Below are 21322 nucleotides of genomic sequence, written 5' to 3'. Positions count from 1 at the left end.
GAAAGTGAAACAGCTTTTTAATAGTAGTGATATATTTGCGCAGTCCTCATAAAAAGCCAACTCCATATTTCCTCCCATGTTTGAACTTATATACATTGTATGGCTCGTGGAGAACTTCCATTTTGTGTTTATGAGAAATAAAGAAAGGAAGAAATTTGTACACAAAGAAACGGACAAACGATTCACACACTACGGACTGAACATACGATCCAACACACTGTCCAGTTCATGAGCATTATCTCTTTATTTCAGTGCGGGCTAGTGTTTACAACTGCATGAGGTATACACACCATTACTGACAGTATTTCTATGGAAGGGTGTTAAAGTTGGCAGTGAATAATGCTTTGTCGGCATAAATAGCCGTGGCTTGACAATCTATAATATAATATCTATAAATATTGCACATGCAACACACATCAGACAGCTGGTTCCGTTGCTCTTGTAGCACTTGGGACTTGCAAGTAATTTCAGATTTTGTGGTTAGGAGAGAAAGATCACTTCCGGTCACAAGATTAGTGATACTCTGTTTTCTCCCTTGTTCTGAACCCCCTGATAAGAATGCGTGCTTTAAATATATTACAAGCCATCTAGGATATACAGCATGTAGGTCTATGCACAATTATGACCTGCATGTAATTGTAAAGTTATCTATAAAATATTGGAAGGACATGTAGTGAAGAGAAATTAGCCAGTGAGAATTAATAAGAAAGGCTGCATGAGGTATCATAATCATATATTAAAGGTTAACATTCTGATCTGTACATCTATTTCAGATTTAATTTTATCTTTTATTTATTTTTATTTTTATTTACTATAATTATTATTATTTTTTTAAATGTGTCATTTGCTCCATAACTTGGCAGGAAAGTGAAATGGTCCAAATTATAGTGATGTATCAAATTGATAGATTTGTTGGAAAATTCTTATCTTAATACCATGAAGAACTACTTTACGTCAGTGTTAAGGAAGAAGCGTTCTCATCGAAATACCGTACTGCCACAAAAAAATAATAATGATAATCTGCTCTAGAGCACATCAAAGGCGTGAGCCAAAAGTTTGCTCAGCGCACGCGCAGGAAAATGCTCATTGCAATTTATCTCGAGCCAATTTGGGGGCATGTTGTGCCGAACAGTAATGCCGAATGTCTTATTTTGTTTGCTCATGTTTCATTATGGGTAAGCTTCTGGTGTGGGAGTATCTCTCTCAACCTCTGTTCCATTTTTTAATGTTGACACATTATTAAAAATTGATGATAGCAACATGTCATGTTGTTGTGAATTATTTTGCCACCGACCTTGTTTTAAGGACATGATAAGGGATCAATATTTCCTTCTAACCATGTTTACTTCATGTTTTCATAGCCCTGTTATTTTTTTTTCATATCTAAAGGAACCATTGACTTGTTGGTAAATATCTTTGAGCACTCTTAAAAAGTAAATTGAGAAATTCATGAAATATTTTGATGGCAGACACTCTTACGTTATTGATACATTATTTTGTAAATAATGGAAACAAATTCTCAAATCTGGATTATTTTTTCAAAGAGGGAATGTAGATGTTTGTCCCCCCCCCCCCAAAAAAAAAGGAAAACATTTGTTAAGTCAGTACATGGACTCACAGGGGACATATATGATATCCTACTGTATTTGATATCTGAGTCGACCATCTGTTATTGTTTTTATTCTTTTTGTGGGGGAAGGGGAAGAGAGTTTCTGGGTCACAACAAAATTGTATGATACTTCCCTTAAAATTTCCAATTAGAATTTGATAAATTTCTTGTTTTAATCTGCTCACCCCATTTTCCATAATTAGATTCACATATGCAGACTTATGTTTACAAGTGTCTCCAAAATTTGTCAATAGAAATATAACTCCTCAGCATATGTTTTTGTTTCAAAAGAAATTTATCCTTTAAAATGACCCCACCCCGAGAAAAAAAAAATGTTGAACAAATAGCAATTTTCAGGCAGTTTTTTTTTTGCTCCACACCTGTTTTTGGAAAGGAACTACAAGGCAATATTAAGGCTAGCTTATTCTGAGATAGAATGTATTCATGACTTCAAATATGAATATTGACAAATTTTAGTGAAATCATGGAAAATTCTGTAATGAGAAAAGTAAATATCAGTAACATACCTACACATTGTACCTTGCCCTCCTGAGAATTAAATAAGAAAGAAATGAAAATTAATATCATTATATCAGACATACTTGAGAAGCTCAATATTTGTAGAGAGATTTAGCCTTCTACTTAAGATTTCACAATCTGATTAGTGAATGTAAAGTTCAATTGGCAGAACATACAGTTTGTTAAACGCGGCTGATCATGTGATCAGCCCTAGGTGCCCATTTAGTGCATGTGCGGATGCTTGAGAGTAGTCACGTGTGCATGCAACGAGAATCTATTTTTATGACTACTTACACTGATTATGATGCTCGCTCGTTATGATCTAAGTAGAACAAGAACTCAAAGGTGGAAATGATAAGGGAGAAATGTTGTGTTGTCAACCATTCATTACACATTGAATTTTGATGGTCCCATATATTTATCCAAACATTGCACAATACTTTCTGGTCATGGGTCAATAGACAAACTGAGATTTCATCTGGAAGTAAAAATTATTGGACCTATTCGCATTCATTAACATTTCTTGCTCAGTTTCTATCCATTGGTTACATTTCACTTTGTCCACTCATCAATTTCGTAATGAAGTTGTAAACTCCTCTTGGTGGTCTGTGCATTCAAAATATTCAGTGGTTGGGGGGGGGGGGGATTCATGACTTTGTGCATGCCCTATAGCTTTTACTTGGATACATTGTATTTTGGTCAAATACTGCAGACTTGGGGGAAAAAACTCACATGACATTTACATTTTTGCCCTCTTTATATGCAAATCATGTCCAACCCATGCACCTTTGAAGGTTTTGCAGTTTGGTTAAAAGATGTACAAGTACATGCAGCCAAGTACATGCAGCCAAGGGATAACGGCAGACTTTTTTTTTCTTCTTTAATTTGGCCAGTAGTTTTCTGTGGCAATAAAACAGAAGAAGAGCAAATGAGAGAAGTGAAAACAAATGAGGTAGAGGAGGAAGAGAAGGAAGAAAAAAGTAGAAGAGGAGGAGGATAATAGAAGATAATCTTGGCTTACTGTCGGTGATGGTACCAATGATCTTGTTTCTGCTTTCTCTTTGGGTATCGGTTCATCTATCTTTTTTTTTTTTTTTTAATCACATGTATCTCTTGCTTTTTATTCATAATAATGAATTTTATGTTGTTGTTTTTTGTTAACAACATTAAATTGACTTTAAGTCAGGCACACGCCAGCACTAGAAGTGGGAAAAAGTTGCAGTAAACTATAAAGTTTTGATTGTGACTGTTATGTTTTTGATACTGATATCATTTACCGATAAAATCCCATATAAACACATTTATTGATCGATCCAGACCGCTTTCATGTATACTCCATGCTCGTGAGATTTAAGTGCCACAAAATTTTACAGCTCTTTTTAAAGGTACTGATGTGATATCGCTTCAGGTGTCAATTAATGACAGAATGACTAGCTTATATGACCAAATTTGATATACTGTGACTTTTCCTGTTATCAGTCAGGAAAGGTGACTGATAACTGCAGCCGAGTATCAGATTGCTCTTGTAGTGTTCCATCTGTAGGCAGGCAGAGAACTAGGAAGGACATAAAACCATGATAACCTCCAAGTGTGGGTCACAGAGGCAGTTAAAAATTGAAATGCTTGAAGTTGGCTGATTTCATGTCTTTTATCTGCAGTGTTCTTAACTCTGTAGATATTGACAAAGTGCCATTAAACTCATTTCGCCTTTTATTAGCACAGTTAAAAATTAAAATAAAAATGCACATGAGTTGTTGGTGTTTTTTTTTTTAATGTTTGGATATATCACACTGCATACTACCAATTATTTGAGGTGTGATAGTGATAAAGGGGCGTTTGCAGAGGGAACTTACATCAAATGTCTAGACAGCACAACATAATCAAGGGGCATTTCCTTAATACTTCATATCAACTGTTTTAAAGGTTTATTGTATTTAATTCATTTTTTTTTCGTGTCTGTATGTGACATATTTTTAAAGGTTTTCAAATTTTGTCATGTCCGGGTGCCATGCCACTGTTTAAACAATTACATTTCATCATGGTATTCTTGATGTGTATTCCGGGTGCTTCATAGAACTCATGGTTAGTGATTTGGTACAGGATGCTGTGAGAATTTCATGAAAACTCACACTTGATTGTTTTTAGCAACAAACTTTCTACCCAACATGCAAAACTACTCGATGGTTTCATCATTTCCTCTTCGAAGGGGATTTCCTGTGACTTTTTATTAAGGTTGATTCACGTGATGCAAGAAAAAAAAAATCACCCCCTCTTCCCCACCCCCACCCCCCCCCCAAAAAAATAATAATGAATGTTCTAAATTTCACTCTGTGAATGTGTTCACACAAGGTATTAAGCTACCCCTCCCTGATACTTTCAGACAAACTTACACCAGTGCCATATTGCATCTGGGCTGTTTTCTATCAATTTCCTGGCCCTGCTTGGCTAGAGATGCATTGCTGAATGTATAGCTTAACTTGACATGATACTTATATGTGGAAGAAGATGAATAAGAGTACTTCAAAGCAAAAGTCTTATAGATGTGAGGATTTACATGTACACAAGGGCCAGATATCATAATGAATTATGCAGAATATGATCTTATCAAAGATCATTTTGACTGAATAATTGCAACACATCAGATGTGTCAATTCTTTGACAGCTGAAAATATATGTCTCTCTCATATCACCATATCATTTTTCCTTTATACATTAGCTGCATGATACAGAAAAGGCATTTAAGTCTGATATTCATGAAAATGCTGCGATGAATTTTGTTTACCTTTGCTGAAGGAGATCTAAAACCCAATGTCTGTGATATGTTTGAGCAAAATCATGGAAAAAATGTTTCCTACAAAAAAAAAACTTTAAGTGATAAACAAACAAACAAAAAAAATAAGTGACCTGTGAGGTGAAATTGTGAAGAGTACTTCACAATCACTGTCAGAGTTTAAATAACTGATCCATATGAGGGTTACCAATTTGATTTGAAAGTAGCCTACTACTGTACACGCCGTACATTTCGCGAGTCTAAATTTTCGTGAATCGGGAACTCCTGACGATTTCACGAGTGGTTAAATTCGCGATCGTGAAGTCCTGTACTGAATGGAGAAGTGTACATGCGTACGTCGCATTCACATCAAGATCAGAGTTAATATTTTCGTGTGTCTTTAATTTTGCGAATAGCACCTGACTCGCGAAATTCGCGACAATAAAAACCTCGCGAAATATTCGGCGTATACAGTAATATTGTTAACTGTGCTCAAATCATTATTAAGCTGTGTTTCTATTTATCATTGTCAAATCAATATTTTTGCACTCACAAGGCTTTTCTTTTCAGATTTGTCCTGAATTTGATCAGATCAGTTATTGATGATGATGTTTAATCTCTCTTTCTTCCATTTACAGAATACACAGTTGCATCACGAGATCAAGTTGAAGAATGATCTCCTCCGAATCTACACAAATGACATTGGACAGAGCGACTCCGAGGATGAAGGAGCATGGTGAGAAATTTGTAATGTCTCCATCATTTTGTGCCTCTATTCTCGCAGGGGCTCGGGAATTTCCCTAGTTTGAGCGGAAAGTTTCGCAAGAAGTTTCCTGAGAATGTTTCAGGAAGTTTGTGGTCGGTCACTCTGGCAAAACTTCAAGAACTTTAAAACTGTCAGAACTAGTTGAAATGTGCAAGGTTTTGCCACTGTGGCTCTTGCCAGCCACATGACATATCTCTTTTCTGTTTTTCTCCTCCGTTTAGGAGCGACAAGAACAAGATGTGCATCCAATCCAAGTTCATCGACATCGACACGCTGCAGAAGAAGATCAAGAACCTGGAGGAGGAGAACCTCAACCTCCGGATCGAGACGGCCGAGCTGCGGACGACGACGACGTGCATTGAGGAGAAGGAGGAGCAGCTCGTCAGGGACTGCTTCAAGGAGCTGGGTAAGAGATGCGGTCCCGCCCTCTCTTTTTCAGAGCTACATATAAAGTACGCTACATACAAGTGTCCCTAACAGAGAGAATGAACTCTTTGATTCATGAAGTAGGTGCCTGCACTATACATTCTTCTCACCCCAACTCCAGGTATGGTTATAGTTGGCCTATCTGTCTCTCTAAAGCCTGCCGCACACTATACGATTAGACCAGTCATACGACCTTAAGACTGGAGTGTGACGTCACCAGCCTTGCCAGTTTCCAGTCGTGCGACTGGGTCTTAGTGCCAGTCGTAGAGACTGGCACTAAGACATTCCTTTTGACATGTAGAATTTCCACAACCGTTCATAGGCTTTCAGCCAATCACGATGCAGCATTACGCAGAGAGTGTAGAAGCGCAAACAATGTGCACTGTGTCCACTTCTATACTCATTGCTAAAATGTACTGAAGCCAGAACGGTCGTAATCCTAGTTGTGTAGTAATACCATATAGTGGGCGGTGTAGTGTCATGTGACTGGTCGTATGCCCTAGAGTCATGCGACAGGTCTGAACGAATACATGTAGTGTGCGGTGGGCTTTACCCTATCTCTTGGACCTCTTCTCAACTGTCTTTCTGCTTCCATCACGCCGACAATAACAAGGATGAGACCACAACAACAAGAACTATACATTTATATGAAAAAATTGTATTGAATGATTCCATTGACAAACCCTGATAGTATGGGCAACAAATCCTAATACATCCAATTAAATTATAACAGTATATCCTGATAAATCCTGGATGAATGATAATATCTGCTTTTTTGAGGACTGAAACCAAAGCTGACTTTTATAATTATTTATGTTCATCATTTGATTCCCTACTATTCTCCCTTCCCCTCTCTTTCTATCCTCTCTCAGCGGAGTCCAGGGGTAGTGTAGAGATCTTAACGGAGGAACTCAGCAAGAAGTTCGAGGACAACATGAGGTTGCAGGAGGAGGTGACGACCCTCCTGGCACAGGTCGTTGATGTCCAGCAGAAAGTCAAGAAGGTGAGCGATGAAGTAGCCAATGGTGATTGTGTGAAAAGGACTTGAGGATAGATGACTTTGGGATAGATGTCTTCTGAAGATATGGAATGTGGGTCTGTGCCAATTCATAACATTTGAGAAGTATGGCTACTTTGTGAAAGGTCAAGGCTTGCCAAGTCATGTGCTTTTTCCTGATATGGCAAGTAATGGGTGTCAAGCCATCAATTCTTTAGGTCTGAATGAAGGCTGGCATGTATGGAGATTGACTTGTGCACAGTCAAGATACAGCACAACCATACCTCATTAGTAGCGGTCGTGGACAAGTGATTGTTGGATAACAGGCACGTACCGCAAATAATTCTAAACCGTCAAGTCCTTTAGCTCTCTTCCGCAGCACATTTTGACAATTGCAACACACTCGTGGATAAGTTCAGAGAACATCTATGCACATGACTAAAAAGGTCTGTCCTCAATCTTGCCATGGCATGGTGAAAATGCAATGACAATTACAACCTGAACCGGCCAGACAAAAAACAAAATACAACAAAAACAAGAAGTAAAAACATGCTATCCAAGGAAGTGCTGTCCAGTATATTGAATCATTGATGATATATGACTTAAAGGTCCAGTTTACCTTTGGGAGCAGTGATTTCAAAAATGTTCAAGATATCACATTTGATGCATATGTGTAGGTCTGTTGTATCATAAAACATCCTACCATATTAAATATTTGCAATAAAACCTAAAATATAAGGAGATATCAGGGTTTTTCTCAGTAAACCGTAACTGTATACGGTTTAGTCTGGAAACATTTTTATTATAACTATTGTTCACATTTTGTGTATTTAACAACACTTAACATCGATTATACGGATTCAAATTTTGACAGTGGTTGTTTCTATCCCTAACTCACATTTTAGAACTATTTTAAAGCACTAATGCTTTCATCTGCAAATGGTAAACTATGCCTTTAATTTCTATCTCTCTCTCTCTCTGTTTCAGTTGACGGTGGAGAATGAAGAGATGCATCAGCATCTCCAGGCTTCCAAGGATGCCCAGCAGGAGCTGACTCAAGAGGTGAGAACTGACTTATTAACCCTTTGAGTGCTTTGAGTGCCAATTGCCTTCAAAAACCTCATAGGATTGTACACACTGTCAAATGTCCTTGGCACAGAAATAGAGGACAAGTTCACCTTCATAGACATGTGAGTTGAGTGAATGCAGCAATAATATTAGATCACATCAGTGAAAGTTTGAGGAAAATCGGACAATCATTCAAAAGTTATGAATTTTTGAAGTTTCTGCTCAGTTACAGCTGGATGAGAAGACTACTATAGCTTGTGATGTCACATGTGTACAACGATATAAAGAAAGAATGAAGAAAATTCAACATATTTTCACTTTTCTCACATAACAAAAGAACATTCAACTTCTCTCTTTCAGAAAGCAAGGGGAATAATATTACCCATAACATACGTCAGTAACAAGTCGAAGAAATGTGCACTTTATTCAAAAAGTAAAGTTTTGTGAAATTCTCCTTTTATTTTCCTTATATCGTTGTACGCATGTGACATCATACACTGTAGTAGTCTTCTCATCCAGCAGTGACTGCGCAGATACATAAAATATTCATAACTTTTGAACGGATTGTCCGATTTTCCTCAAACTTTCACTGATGTGTTCTACTAATATTGCTGCATTCTCTCAATCCTAATGTATATGAAGGTGGACTTGTCCTTTAAACCTTCCACTACATTTAGTGTGTGTGTGTGTTTGATACAATGCACCTGTTCACCAACAATGGGTGTGACTCCCTCTCACCCTCCCCCTCCAACATACATTATACATGTAGGTGTACTGAAATCTATAACCGATTATGAATTGGGAGTGTGCAATCCTCACCGCTGTGGTATCTTGAGGGTCCTTGTGGAGAAATATCTTGCTGTTTCACATGAAGGGGTTTGTCCAATCATTTATTGCCCAAATAAAAAATGAGAATTCAGCATACATAGGTTGACAGTATGGTAGTCATGACTAAGTGCACAGGCACCCAAAGGGATATTAATGCAGTTGAATCTACCATCATATTTTTCACTCCCAAGGCAGAATTGAAGAAGTTTCAACCATAGCATAAGCACCAAAAATGTTTGATCAGGCATTTTTTTTTTAGCCTTTTGATTGAGTTTTCTTTCTGTTTTAAAAGTTTTTTCCTTCTTTTCATTGTTATGAAGCAATTTTGGGATTATTTTGTGTGTGTGTGTGTGTGTGTGTGTGTGTGTGTATGTGTGTGTGATGTAGATGTTAACTACATTCATTTGACATGGATCAGATGAGAATGAGTGAGACAATTTCACTTTTTGATTCATGTTCTCTCTATCATTTTATGACTCTTTCCATCAGCTGCTGGAAATGCGAGAGAAGTACGACGAGGTGTACCGCATGCTGCAGGAGGCACAGGAGACGGCCAAGAGATCCAACCGGAACTCGATGCCCCGCGGAAGCATCGGCTTTGGCCCCTACTACAACCCCCTTCCAGTCTTCCCTGCCGTAAGTTTACTCCCATTTCTTTCTCTCCATCTTTCTTTCTCTCCTTCTCTTGCTCCTCCAGCTCTCTCCATCTCTCAGTATTTCTATCCTCATTTGTCTTTTTTTTCAGTCTCTCAGCCAATGTCTTCTTACGCCACTAACAAACAGCGGAGCTTTGAAGAATACACGTGATGTACCAAGTACTGACTGGCAGCCATGCCACGTGCTGTTGTTGTCGGGCATTGTTTATCACACGAGATTGAAACGTGTGAATGGAGCATTTGGCGCAGGATATACACACTTGTTTATATATACATTTTTTGTTACATATGATGATGCGAGGAACATATGGCATGTTTCTCAAACCGATCAGGTGGTGGTGATGCCCAGTTGACTCACTATTGCAATAATGCGCTGTGTTTTTGTTTTTTTGTGCGTCACGTTTTCTCCCTGCATTGTGGCCATATTTGTTGGATGAGTGAATGAGCAAAGTTCAGTGGAGAGATTTCAATATACTGAAGGAAAGATAATTAAAATGTTATGTGGGGGGGGGGGGGGATATTACCCCAAGGGAATGAAAATGATGAAACTTTTACACTTGTGTGAACCAGGGCTGCCCCCTCATGTAGAAATTGTTAGTATTTACTTTTTTATGGTTTAGTTCAACACTTGTAATATCTTGTGGTAAATGTCTTGGAGCGCTGCTTGACTCTACCTCATTGATTTCAGCAACCACAAAACTCTGTTGTATCTGCCTAGAAGCATGAGGACCGACCCAAATTTAATACTGAACATGCTTGATTAGACCATGGACTGTGCTGTTTTCTGGAGATAAGTTCATTGATAGCCTGTCAAAACATGATCAAAACAGAGTGAAAGAACAAAGATAAAGATAAGTTTAATGTACATGAAATTCCAGAAAATATGAATCGCATGTTGTTGATATGAAAATTGCGGCAAAAGTTTTTTCAACACTTGTTTGAGGTGAAATGACGTCATCGGGGGCTACAAGTCAAGTGCTGGGCTGTAGATAACACCATCATGTTAGATTTCAGTTGTGGATATGTGTGGGACTTTTCGCAAAACCCAGAAGGTTGTTGTGAACGTTCGAAATTTGCATTTAACATCAGTGCTCTTTGCTCCCTCTTCCTAGTCTCTTACTCCCCCCCCCCATTCCCCTCCTTCTTCCCTCCCCATCTCCTCCCTGTCTCCACCCTGTCCCCACCCTGTCCCCACCCTGTCTCCACCCTGTCCCCACCCTGTCCCCTCCCTTTTCTCTCCCTCTACCTACCCTGTACTCACCCTCTTCCCGCCCTCTACCCTCCCTCTACCCACCTGCTCCCACCCTCTTCCCCCTCCCCTCCCCCATCCTCTTCCCCCCTCCCCTTCCCCTCCCCATCTTCTTCCCTCCGCCTCCCCCTCTTGCTTCACCCTCTTGTAATCATTCATATTTTGTCATGATGGGCGGGATGACAGATATCGATTAAGCACACATGCTCTTATCAAAATTTTTAAAGTGTTTTGTTTGAGTCTTTGTGATGCATATTAAAGGTTGTGTTTGGCTGGACTTTGCCTACCTCCCCTTACCTTTCATGATAACATTCTGGTAAAGCAGATCCATCTCACTTTATCCTGAAAAAATAATTCCATATCTCCATTACAGTTTGGGGGTATCGACAAGTAGGCTGTTTTGCAGTCCTTTTGTTATAGTACTGTTTAATGCAACTTTCCTTGCTGTAAGCATGTACTGTCAAAATAGTATACATGGTACAGAACTGCAGACTAGTGTGTGGTTATACCACATTTTTGTATTTTCTTTCCTTCATGAAAATGAGAAAACATGCTTCGTGATTAAAACAAATTTTATCTTGATATATATGCGTTATTCAATTTATGCAATTTTGCCACTTTTTGACAAAAAAAAAGTGTAGATGAAAGTCTGTAAAAAGCAGTGTTTCACCATGGTAGCACCTGATCATCTTTGGAACTACTATATGCTTGCTTGTAGCATGCAATGCAAATTAATATTATCCTTGCTCACTGTGAGCATTTCACATAATGCGTCCCCACTTAAATGCTTTGAAGGGTTTCTTTGCAATGATGCCTTTAGCAGCTTGCACAAAGAAGAAACAGCCTTTAATTTGAGTATAATGTGTTTGAAGTCACTGCGCAGCACATAATGTGCTCACTTCTCTATTCTGATGTTCGATGGTGTGTGTGAATGCTATCGTCAACTTGGCCATCTTGATAATATGCGTAAATGTTTTGCTAGCACATTTAGATTGTGGAAGTCATGCATTCCTTGGTGTGTCTGAAACATCGAGTATTTCCTTAGAAAGACGGAGCATACTGCAAGCTCAGCGTTCTTTAGTGATGTGTTTCTGTAAATGTGTAGATCACACAAATACAGTCAAATATGTCTGCAGCGCCTGCCCAAGAGAGACAAAATAGTTGCCGATATAGACAGGTGGCCACTGTAGACAAGGTCTCTAACATGGCTTTGCTAAGGCGGGCTTTGCTGTTCTGTAAATGCCAAATATCTCTATGGCATAATATTTCTGGAATTGGGAGTTGTAAGACAATTTTGCCTGTAGATGAATTGATTCGAAACATGAATATGATACTGTTTGCATGCACTCTGACGAGAGGCATGCATGTGCATATATGTACTTGTACATTTTAGTATTGCTAGGCATCTATCTGAAGCTACTGCCTGCCCATACTGCATGCACAACTGTGTGGCCATGTACAAGTATGTCACCCATACATAGTAATCACATCACTGAAGAGTGATATTTAAACCTGGTTGTTAAACGTGTGAATTTTCTTTTAACTTGTGAAATTTGTGAAAGTAGAGTAGAGCCCCAGTGAAAAATGCAGTGTCTACACCTACAGAGTATTGCGAAGTGGACGTACACTGGTGTTCATTTACATAGCACATGAGGAGATCATGAAAAAGATCTTGAATTGTTTGCAGTGTCATAAATTCCCCAAATCCAAAGAAGTCGCAAAAGACTGGATTTTGAAAACACAGCTTGATATCTAATACTGCCATTACAGTCCACGATTAAGGTTAATGTGTATTACTAATGAATTCCATGATGTTAACAGACCCAGCCTCTCTCCCCCCCCCCAAAAAAAAAAAAAAAAAAAAAAAAAAAAAAAAAAAAAACTCATATCAAGATTAATGTCTTAGATTTATCAGAGGGGATCTTACCCCTCTTGTAGAAGTGATTTGCAAATATGATTAGTGCTTTCTGAGAACCAAAAGAATAATTAGAGTCAGTTCATAGTCCTCTTGACTAAAAGTTATTAGTTTGCTGGTATTTTTTCCTCTTCTGTTTATTCTTTTTTGAATGTCTCATTTCCTGTCTTCCTCCTTTTCCTTTTTCTCCATTCTCTCCATTCCTGTCTTCTTACATCAATATGAAAAGTTTTGAGCAGTACCCAATACTTAACACTCTAAAGTAAAGAAAAAAGGAAGTACAGTAGGAAAAGGAGAAAGTATTGCTGTGAAGCTGGTATAGAAATGTATTCAAAATTTGATATGGATGTTTTTCTTCTGAGGACGGATGTAATGACGGACTGTTCCATCCACTTTTCCATACTCAGTGCATTGCTGGATTGTGAATCCAGTTTTGTATGTATTAGTTGTTGCAGGGAGGTGACCCTGGTTGTTGCTGTGTCGGGGCAAGCTGCGGCCAAACTTTCTTGTATACTGTTGTTCGTGTATACTGACGTACGTGTAGAAAGCAAAACTCAAATCAGCTCTGGAAAAGAAAAAGAAGTTATGCACTAATGAAATTTATGTATACACCTTGTACATTCACGCGGTCGATAACGTGCCGATAATATGATGATCAAATATGCACATTAAATGTTGCAGTAACAGGCTTTATCAGTTTGTGTTTTGTTTTTGTTTTTTGCCAAGTCAAACATTTATCTTAGGAGATATGTCTCATTAAATGAACTACAGCTCTGAGCAAAGTTCTGCAGAATGTCCATTATAACACTCATAAGAGAGAGAATGATATTGACACAAATGGACGTGATGTTTGCTAGTGTCATGAACATGTGACAATGTAAATCCACACCTCCTCTTTATGATAAGGAAATGGTTATGATGCAGGTATATGAGATCATTGACAGTGTAAGTCCAATCTCTGATATCATTTTGTAAACTCTAATCAACTGCTCCACTGAACCATCTGAATAAAGTATCTTTCTTCCTCTTATGAACTGTAAGTTTGGATATGCGATGCCTCGTAAAGATATGCTTCAGAAATCCTTTCTGTGATTTTAGGAAAGGAGACAGTATCAGTACGTTAAAGATTGTGCTAGCATTCAAAAGACAAATTCATAGGGAAGCATTTCTCTTCCATAATAACCCTGTGAAAGAGACTCACAATATGTTCACCTCTTTCATGTGTTTTTGATTGTGTGTTTAATGGGTAAGCCCTTGAAAATAAATTTAGATAATCTGCTTCCCCAGTTGGTTATCTTAGGCATGGAACAGATTTTCACTTTCAAACCTTGCTTCATCGTTTTTTTACAAATCATTCAAAACAAAAAGCAAACAAGTGATTATTGTGAAGTTCGCATTTGTTTCACCTTCATATGGAAGATGACCTTAGCAAGTGAAGAAAATCTTAACCAAAGGACTGACTTTTACTTTCAAACTTTGGTACATCTCATGGAAAACACAAAGGAAAAATATAAAGTGCGGAAGAAATAAACTTTACATTTATTTGTTTTTTCTTGAAGACAGACATATAACAAGTTAGTGAAATCCCAGTGCAAAATGACCAGAAGACTACTGTATAAAGTACCAAATTTATACCCACATGTATTTGTCATCAGTAACAAATTAGCATAATGTTTTGATACCATGTATGTGTACGCTTTCTTGGAACCAGCAGTGCCATTCAGTGCTAAAAAAAAGAAGAGAAAAGAATGAGGTATTGATCCACATGAATTGTACATGTAAATTAGTTCAGAGGAAATTATATTGATTATTCTGAAAAAAAGATAATCTGATGTCAAGTACAATTTTAATAGATGCCACCAATCTAGAGTTTTTCCATAGAAGATAGTAGAAAGATAAAGATGTACAATTTTGCTTATCCAGGAAACCAGTCAACCCTTTGCAGAAACACACTATGCTGTCCATCAAGAAGTAATCACAGCATTGTAATTTGTTTTCCCATTTTCTTTTTTTTTTTTTGACTGAAGGACTCCTTAGCTGCAGAGCTGGTGGACTCCGTGGAGCAGAGGTTAGAGAAAGATCCACATCTGTCGAAAAAAGGAAAGAGGTGAGTTGTTTTGACAGGAATGCTGAGACTTCAAACCATGGAATCCACTCAAAGGGAAAGGATGCACTCCTCCAATTTTATATTTTGAGTGAAAAATCAAGTCATGGTGATGAGAGTAATAGTTGACTTCAGTTCTCACATTAGAATGTGTTGCAGGGTATAGGCAGATTTAAGATTAACATTGGATGTAAAATTTGTAAGAATAAAGCAGCATCGTATTACATTGTATATTTAAATCTCTTGTGGTCAATGTCTTTTCACTTGGTCTTCAATTCTAGTATTTCCTTCCTTTAAGAAGAGGTTTTAAGGGACTCTTATCAGTAATTGACTCTTGGTTATTTACATCTATTGCTATGTTTCTGAGGAGGATGAAATTCAGGGGAAATGTAGTTTTGATATACCAAGAGTCCCGTGGTGATGATTGGAGAGGATGAATGGGTTTTGATTCAAGGGATTCGTCCTATCCTGCCAGCCTAACCTGCGATCTCCCTTATTTCTTGCACTCCAGGGAGTACAACAAGAACGTGATGAAGACGGTGAAAGTGGTGAACCGGCGGAGTCACAACAGCCCCGGCTCGGGCTACAGCAGCGACTTCTACAGCCAGAAGACCTCCCCGTCCAGTTCGGTCATCTCCCTCGTCGGCTCCGAGAGGAGCGACATGTATGAGGGTGACAGCGAGTCCATCAATAGCCCCACAGGGTAAGTAGAGTAGTGTTCCTAGGAGGGTTGGGAGTTGAGTCCCGAGATTGGACCCAACCTCTTCAAAACTCTGGTAGAGGATAAACAATCTAACTCATTCTCTTTAAATATTTGATTTTATATTTGTGTTTGTTTGCAAGAATGGATTGGGCAGATTGGCGATATTGACTCGGCAGCATTGTTAAAATTGCAGCATTGTAGAGTTGTTACCTTCTTGTACTCCATTAAGGGACTCAGCAGAACTGCTGCCTACTTGCAGGTCATTTGAAACATGATGGGTTTGGTGCCTTCTTCCTTATCATGAATGAGAAAAAAAGATGGAAGACTCACAGTTATTCCATGACTACTTGCACGATGGGTCAAATATGTATATTTGTATACATGTATATCTATGTTTATACTACGTTGTGAATTTCTTTTTGAAATCATTTTGTGAGGTCACTGTCCAAATAGTTTGTAGACAAGTCACATCATAATATTAGTGCAATGAGACTTTATAGAGTGAATTTGTTCAAGTTGAATGTCGCCCAGTTGATTTAGATTGAATGAAATGACAAAGATGACCCTCATTTTCAAACATCCGTCTCCGTGGTCCACAGAGCCTCCTCCTCCGCTCCAGTGTCCAGCATACCCGGCTCCAACGACCTGGCTACGGCACTGCGACGCCTCAAGCTACGCCAGCAGAACGAGAAAGCCGAGCAGGAGTATGCCGAGCGGCACGCCGACTCGGACAGGTGCCCGACTCCAGAGAGCATGGTGTCGGGACTGTCGGGAATCTCGGGCATCTCCACAGTTCCCGCCGGGGGCGGCGGCCAGAGCTTCCGCGGGTACATGCCGGAGAAGCTGCAGATCGTCAAACCAATGGAAGGTAGGTGGCAGAGAGACGTTACTCGGGAAAGAAAACTGACTGTGATGGTTCATTTGTGTTTGTTAGTTCTGTTTGGTGTTGCCCCTGCTCCAATCGGAGAACTGCTCTGTGCTGTCCTGTGAAGTGCCAGTACAGGATCTCTAAACATAAGTTATTTGTGTTCGTGAGTAACAGCAACAAACATTCATGAACTGATCTTGCATCAAACCACTTTCAAGAAGCACTTCAAAATGTCTCAAATTTGAACAGACTAATTATGTTGTTCCTGAAGAGCACTGTTCCACAATAATCTGTAATGTATATCTGTACGATGCAGGATATGCCTTCAGGGCACACAAAATACTCTCCCAAATATCCTCTTCTTAAAAGACGAAATGGAAGTGTTTTTGGTGTAAATCCAGATGTGTCCAAAGGTTCCCCATGTCTTTCAAAGAATTTAAACCACTGTGCTTGCTGGGGTAAACTACATGTACTTGACTTGCCCATTTTTGCTCAGGACTTCTTGGTTATCCTCACAGCCATTAATCGCTTACTCCAAAGTTGTGTATGAGGATTCTGATCTTATGTATTGTAAATGTGGCCCAGGTTGACTCTCCTGTCATTGAGTCGACAAACAATTGTTTGTTTTCTTCTTGTAATCCCCCTTCCTCTCCTGCACTGTTACAAAAACTCTTTCAATTCTTTCACGGCTATCATCTTCTTGCCACACCATACCTCCCCCCAGGTTCCATGGCCCTGCACCACTGGCAGCGGCTGGCCACTCCTCACATGGCAAGCATGCTGGACTCTCGACCTGGGGTCGTCGTCAAGGGCTTCCGTGAGATCGACACCAAACGCGACGCCGGCTACCACCTGGACGACATCGAGGATGATGGCTGTGTTGTTGGTGAGTTCCACAGAGCCAGGCTTCCTGTTCTCAAACCCTTGTCACAATTTCAGGTGTTAGGGGAATATAAGTCTGTTGTGCATTGTCCAGTGAACAGGGGGTTCGTTCGAACCCCCTGAACCCCCCCCCCCCCCCCATAGTTACGGGCCTGGATTGGTGAGAAATTGATGTTTCTATGCAACAGACAGTCTATTTAAAGTTAAGGAAGCAGCAAGAACAACGTGAGCTGGAAAAGTGCATTTTGAAGTGTCAGTTTGCAAGATTGCACTCTTTTTGCTATGCTAAAAAGATGTCCAAAAGAGTAGGTTCTTAACAGATCATATCTTTTAATTGTTGAGTGCCATTTCCCTGATGATGTATGATGATTCAAATCTCTCTTTGTTTAATGTTCACTATAACATCGCCCTTTTTAAATAGTGAACTCTTTATCTTCACTTTAAAAAGCAGATGAACAGAAATGTACATGTATGTATCTATTTTAAAGTGCTTTTACTTTGTTACTGATACATGTCTACTCATTTTCTTACAACAGTATTTAGCTTGGAGCTAACATTTTGTACCAGTGGAAGATACAATGTATCTCCTTAATGTCAAAATGTAACATTCTGCTTCTCAGTTATTTTGCTTTCCTATAACATGGACAGACTTTCCATCATTCCTTGTGTTTGTGTGATCTTTTGATTATTTTTTAACCATCATGATGGAAACAGGAGTAAGTTGATTGGTTCAGCAGCGACTAACCTCTGTGGTTTTAGCAGTGGTGTAATACTCTATCCCTTTGTTCCACTTCAAATGTCCAGGCACTTATCCAAGCAAAGGATTTGCAAACACCAGCAGCACCTACACTTACACCACCAGCCGCATGGGCCAGATGGGCAACACCATGATGACCTCCACGTAAGTATTGGAATAGTCCACTCTAAAACATTCACTGCTTAGGTGCATAGGTCAAGTGGGGAACTATAACAGCTACATTTAAAAATGTAATTATTTGCTCAGTGTGTTCTGTGCATTTGGCCATGAAAAATTCCATTAGGTTGCTGATTTGCTACACCACACATTTCCCGTAGACTCTTGCCCGAGTATACTCGGTACTCATCCTCCTCAGGTTAAAAGAGAGGAATTTGAGGCATTGTGAGAAAAGAGGTACGTTCCAATCTTTGTTTATGGCAAAAGGTGTAGGTTTCACAGCTACAAAATGAAGTAGAGTATTCCAATCAGATGTTACCAAATATGAGGCTTGTAATCATTTGAGTGAGTCACTCATCTTCAATGGAAGATGAGAAAAGTGGGAATGACACTGCTGGATGTTTGAAAACACTTGTCCTGATGTATCGAAATTTATTTGACTTCTCACTTTGTGCACCAGTTGTTGAAGGTAATTTCTCAATTGTATTTGTTCTCCGGTCAAAATATGCAGGAACCCTTTTGGTACCCGAATGACCATCGACCTCCAGAGCCATCCCCCAAGTCCCGGTGTCTACGACCCACCGCCAGGGGCCTCTCTTGGCATAGCCTCTGTCCTGGCCACACCTGAAGTGACCAGTGGCTCCGCCGTCCGCCTCAAGGCCAGTCAGACCACAGCGGCACCGCGGTCAAAGCGTTCGTCCATCGGCCTCAACTTCCTCTCCACCAGTCCGAATTCGGAAAAGAAGGCCGAACTGGATGTGGAGGCCCCCTCGGGCGTCCACAAAGTGTCCGGCCAAATTTTTTCAAGGAACGCCTCGCCCATGAGCTCCATCAGCAGCGGCATCAAGATCCTAGACCCGGAGACCAAGGCACGGCTGATGGAGAAGGTGAGGAGCATCCGGGCAGAGAAGGCTGCGATCAGCAGGGCGTCCACCTACGCCTCGCGGATGACCTCCGCCAGTGCACTGGTGTCGTCGTACGCCCCGCGGATGGCCACCACTGGTGCACTGGCATCCACGTACACCTCGGGGATGGTCACCACCAACACCCCGCGGATGGCCACCACCGGCGCACTGGCATCTACATACACCTCGGGGATGGTCACCACCAACACCCCACGGATGGCCACCACCGGCGCACTGGCATCCACATACACATCGGGGATGTACAACACCAACACCCCGCGGATGGCCACCACCGGCGCACTGGCATCCACGTACTCCTCAGGCATGGTCACCACCAACACCCCGCGGATGGTCACCACCAACGCACTGGTACCGGCACCCCCCATGGCGGTCAGCATCCCTCGCGCCAACCTCGGTCTCGAAGGACTAGTCATGTCCAGCACGACTTCGCCGAGGATGTCAGCCACCAGTGGCGGTCCCTCCCTCTCAGCCCAAGGTACCACCAGCTCCCTGTCCAGTGCTGGTCCCATTATGTCCAGCGGCACCGTGCCTAAGATGTCCAGTGGTCTGGCCTCACCGAGTTCATCCGCGTTCCCACCAGTGCTCGGACAGTCCCGCCAAATTGCCAGCCCCATGGCAGTCTTGGCAGCCAGCCATCCCGTGACATCGACATCAAAGGCGGCGGTATCAAAGGCGGCGGTATCGAAGACCTCAGAACAGACACCCGCCGCAGGCCTTGGAGGAGTCCTGGACCTGGCTGCTCCCTCGGGACTTGGCAACATATTAGACCTCGAAGACAGCCCCAACGGGAAGACAGTGGTATCAAAAAGCAGACCAAAGTCTGGAAAGAGGCTATAGCATAGTGTCAAGACTAGGAGACACTAGCCACTTGAACTTTTGTGTACTCCCAATACAGCAATGGAACAGGCCTAGCCAGAAGTTGTCGTGAAATTCCAAGAACTGATTCGTTCTCTTTTCAGGTTGTAAGTCAGCTGCAAGATATTGGACAAAACTGAAATCCATCTTAAACAGAAGTACGAGAACCTTTGACCTCAGGCGAATGTATTGCGCGATATTGCGCAGAGTTCCTCACTGAGGCGATGACACCCTGGTTCAGGGGTCGTTGAAATTCTCTCCGGAGTGTCTGATCTGAAATCAGGAGAGGAGTCAACTGATGTGCGAGCTTTCTCATAGCGCCAGGCTTTTGTCCACATTCAGAATCATATAGATGCGCTCATTCATGCACACACGAGGTGATTCCTTCAGAATCACTTATTTTTTTTCAAGCGTTCAGGAATTTGCAACTAGCGATAAACCTTTATACATAGTGTATTTATAATATGTATGATACATGCACAACACATTTGCAGTTAACACAGATAACTTATGCATAACAGAAGAAGAATCTTGAAGTTCTGTCAAAAATTTCATCCATTAAAGTATACATATTCACTTCATGTCTTTTGGCTTGCATCAACCGAGGGAAAATAATCACATTATAGCATTTTTTTTTTTTTTTTGCTTTCAGGTTTTCACATTGCATATTGCAATCAAGGAATCATAAAAGGAATCTGTATTTCCCAGACTGGCAATAAATGATATTTAGCAAAATTTACCTCGGCTTCTTATGTGAATAGCTCTTGCCATTATTATGCTTTGCTATGAACGGAAGATTTGCAAAGGATTAAATAGCCTGATGAAATGTGTCGGACAATCTCGCACGGGGGCGATGTTCTAGCACCAGATGCGTCCGTCATTCTGCAATGAATTTATCTCCTGGTGTCCATCTCCCTCGTTTGTTCAAAAGAAATGATTTTCGCTTCTCCATATGAAATCACTGAATTCAAAGTCGCTTTGGACGTGCTCTTTCAAATAATTGCCGATGTTGTTTCCAGCAGCCGTATGGAGGGATCGTTTCTGCGGCCGCTTCGCTCTGCTTTCTGTCGTAAAGGCAAGAGTGCCACGAATGTCTTCCTGTGTCTACTGTCTCATAATTTATGCCACTCATGTTGAGTGAAAACGGCATTCTCTCTCCAATGTACAATGAACCGATCTTTGCCTTTGTGCAGGGGAAACAGATATGAATAGCTCTGCTATGTGTGAAATTAACGTCTACCTGTTTTATTTGTTTATATGGATATCTT

At 40.4% G+C, this 21322-nt stretch overlaps 1 protein-coding gene across 1 annotated transcript in view; it reads left to right on the top strand.

Annotated features, from left to right (window-relative positions):
- LOC140245145 (trafficking kinesin-binding protein 1-like) overlaps positions 1-20263 on the top strand; it is a gene marked incomplete at its 5' end in the record, with an annotated part of 68614 nt that extends 48351 nt beyond the window's left edge. The window contains 11 exons of the mRNA XM_072324744.1: positions 5537-5634; positions 5886-6070; positions 6963-7093; positions 8075-8149; positions 9473-9619; positions 14831-14910; positions 15419-15610; positions 16210-16478; positions 17203-17364; positions 18165-18261; positions 18785-20263. Of these exons, the coding sequence (XP_072180845.1) occupies positions 5537-5634; positions 5886-6070; positions 6963-7093; positions 8075-8149; positions 9473-9619; positions 14831-14910; positions 15419-15610; positions 16210-16478; positions 17203-17364; positions 18165-18261; positions 18785-20036 (2688 nt within the window). The remainder of the gene's footprint in view (positions 1-5536; positions 5635-5885; positions 6071-6962; positions 7094-8074; positions 8150-9472; positions 9620-14830; positions 14911-15418; positions 15611-16209; positions 16479-17202; positions 17365-18164; positions 18262-18784) is intronic.
- Between the last annotated feature and the right edge of the window lie 1059 nt (positions 20264-21322).

This window comes from Diadema setosum, chromosome 22 (assembly GCF_964275005.1).
Source record: "Diadema setosum chromosome 22, eeDiaSeto1, whole genome shotgun sequence".
NCBI classification, from domain to species: Eukaryota; Metazoa; Echinodermata; class Echinoidea; order Diadematoida; family Diadematidae; genus Diadema; species Diadema setosum.
Note: the sequence above shows the minus strand (reverse complement) of the source record. Positions and strands in the feature narration are given on the sequence as shown.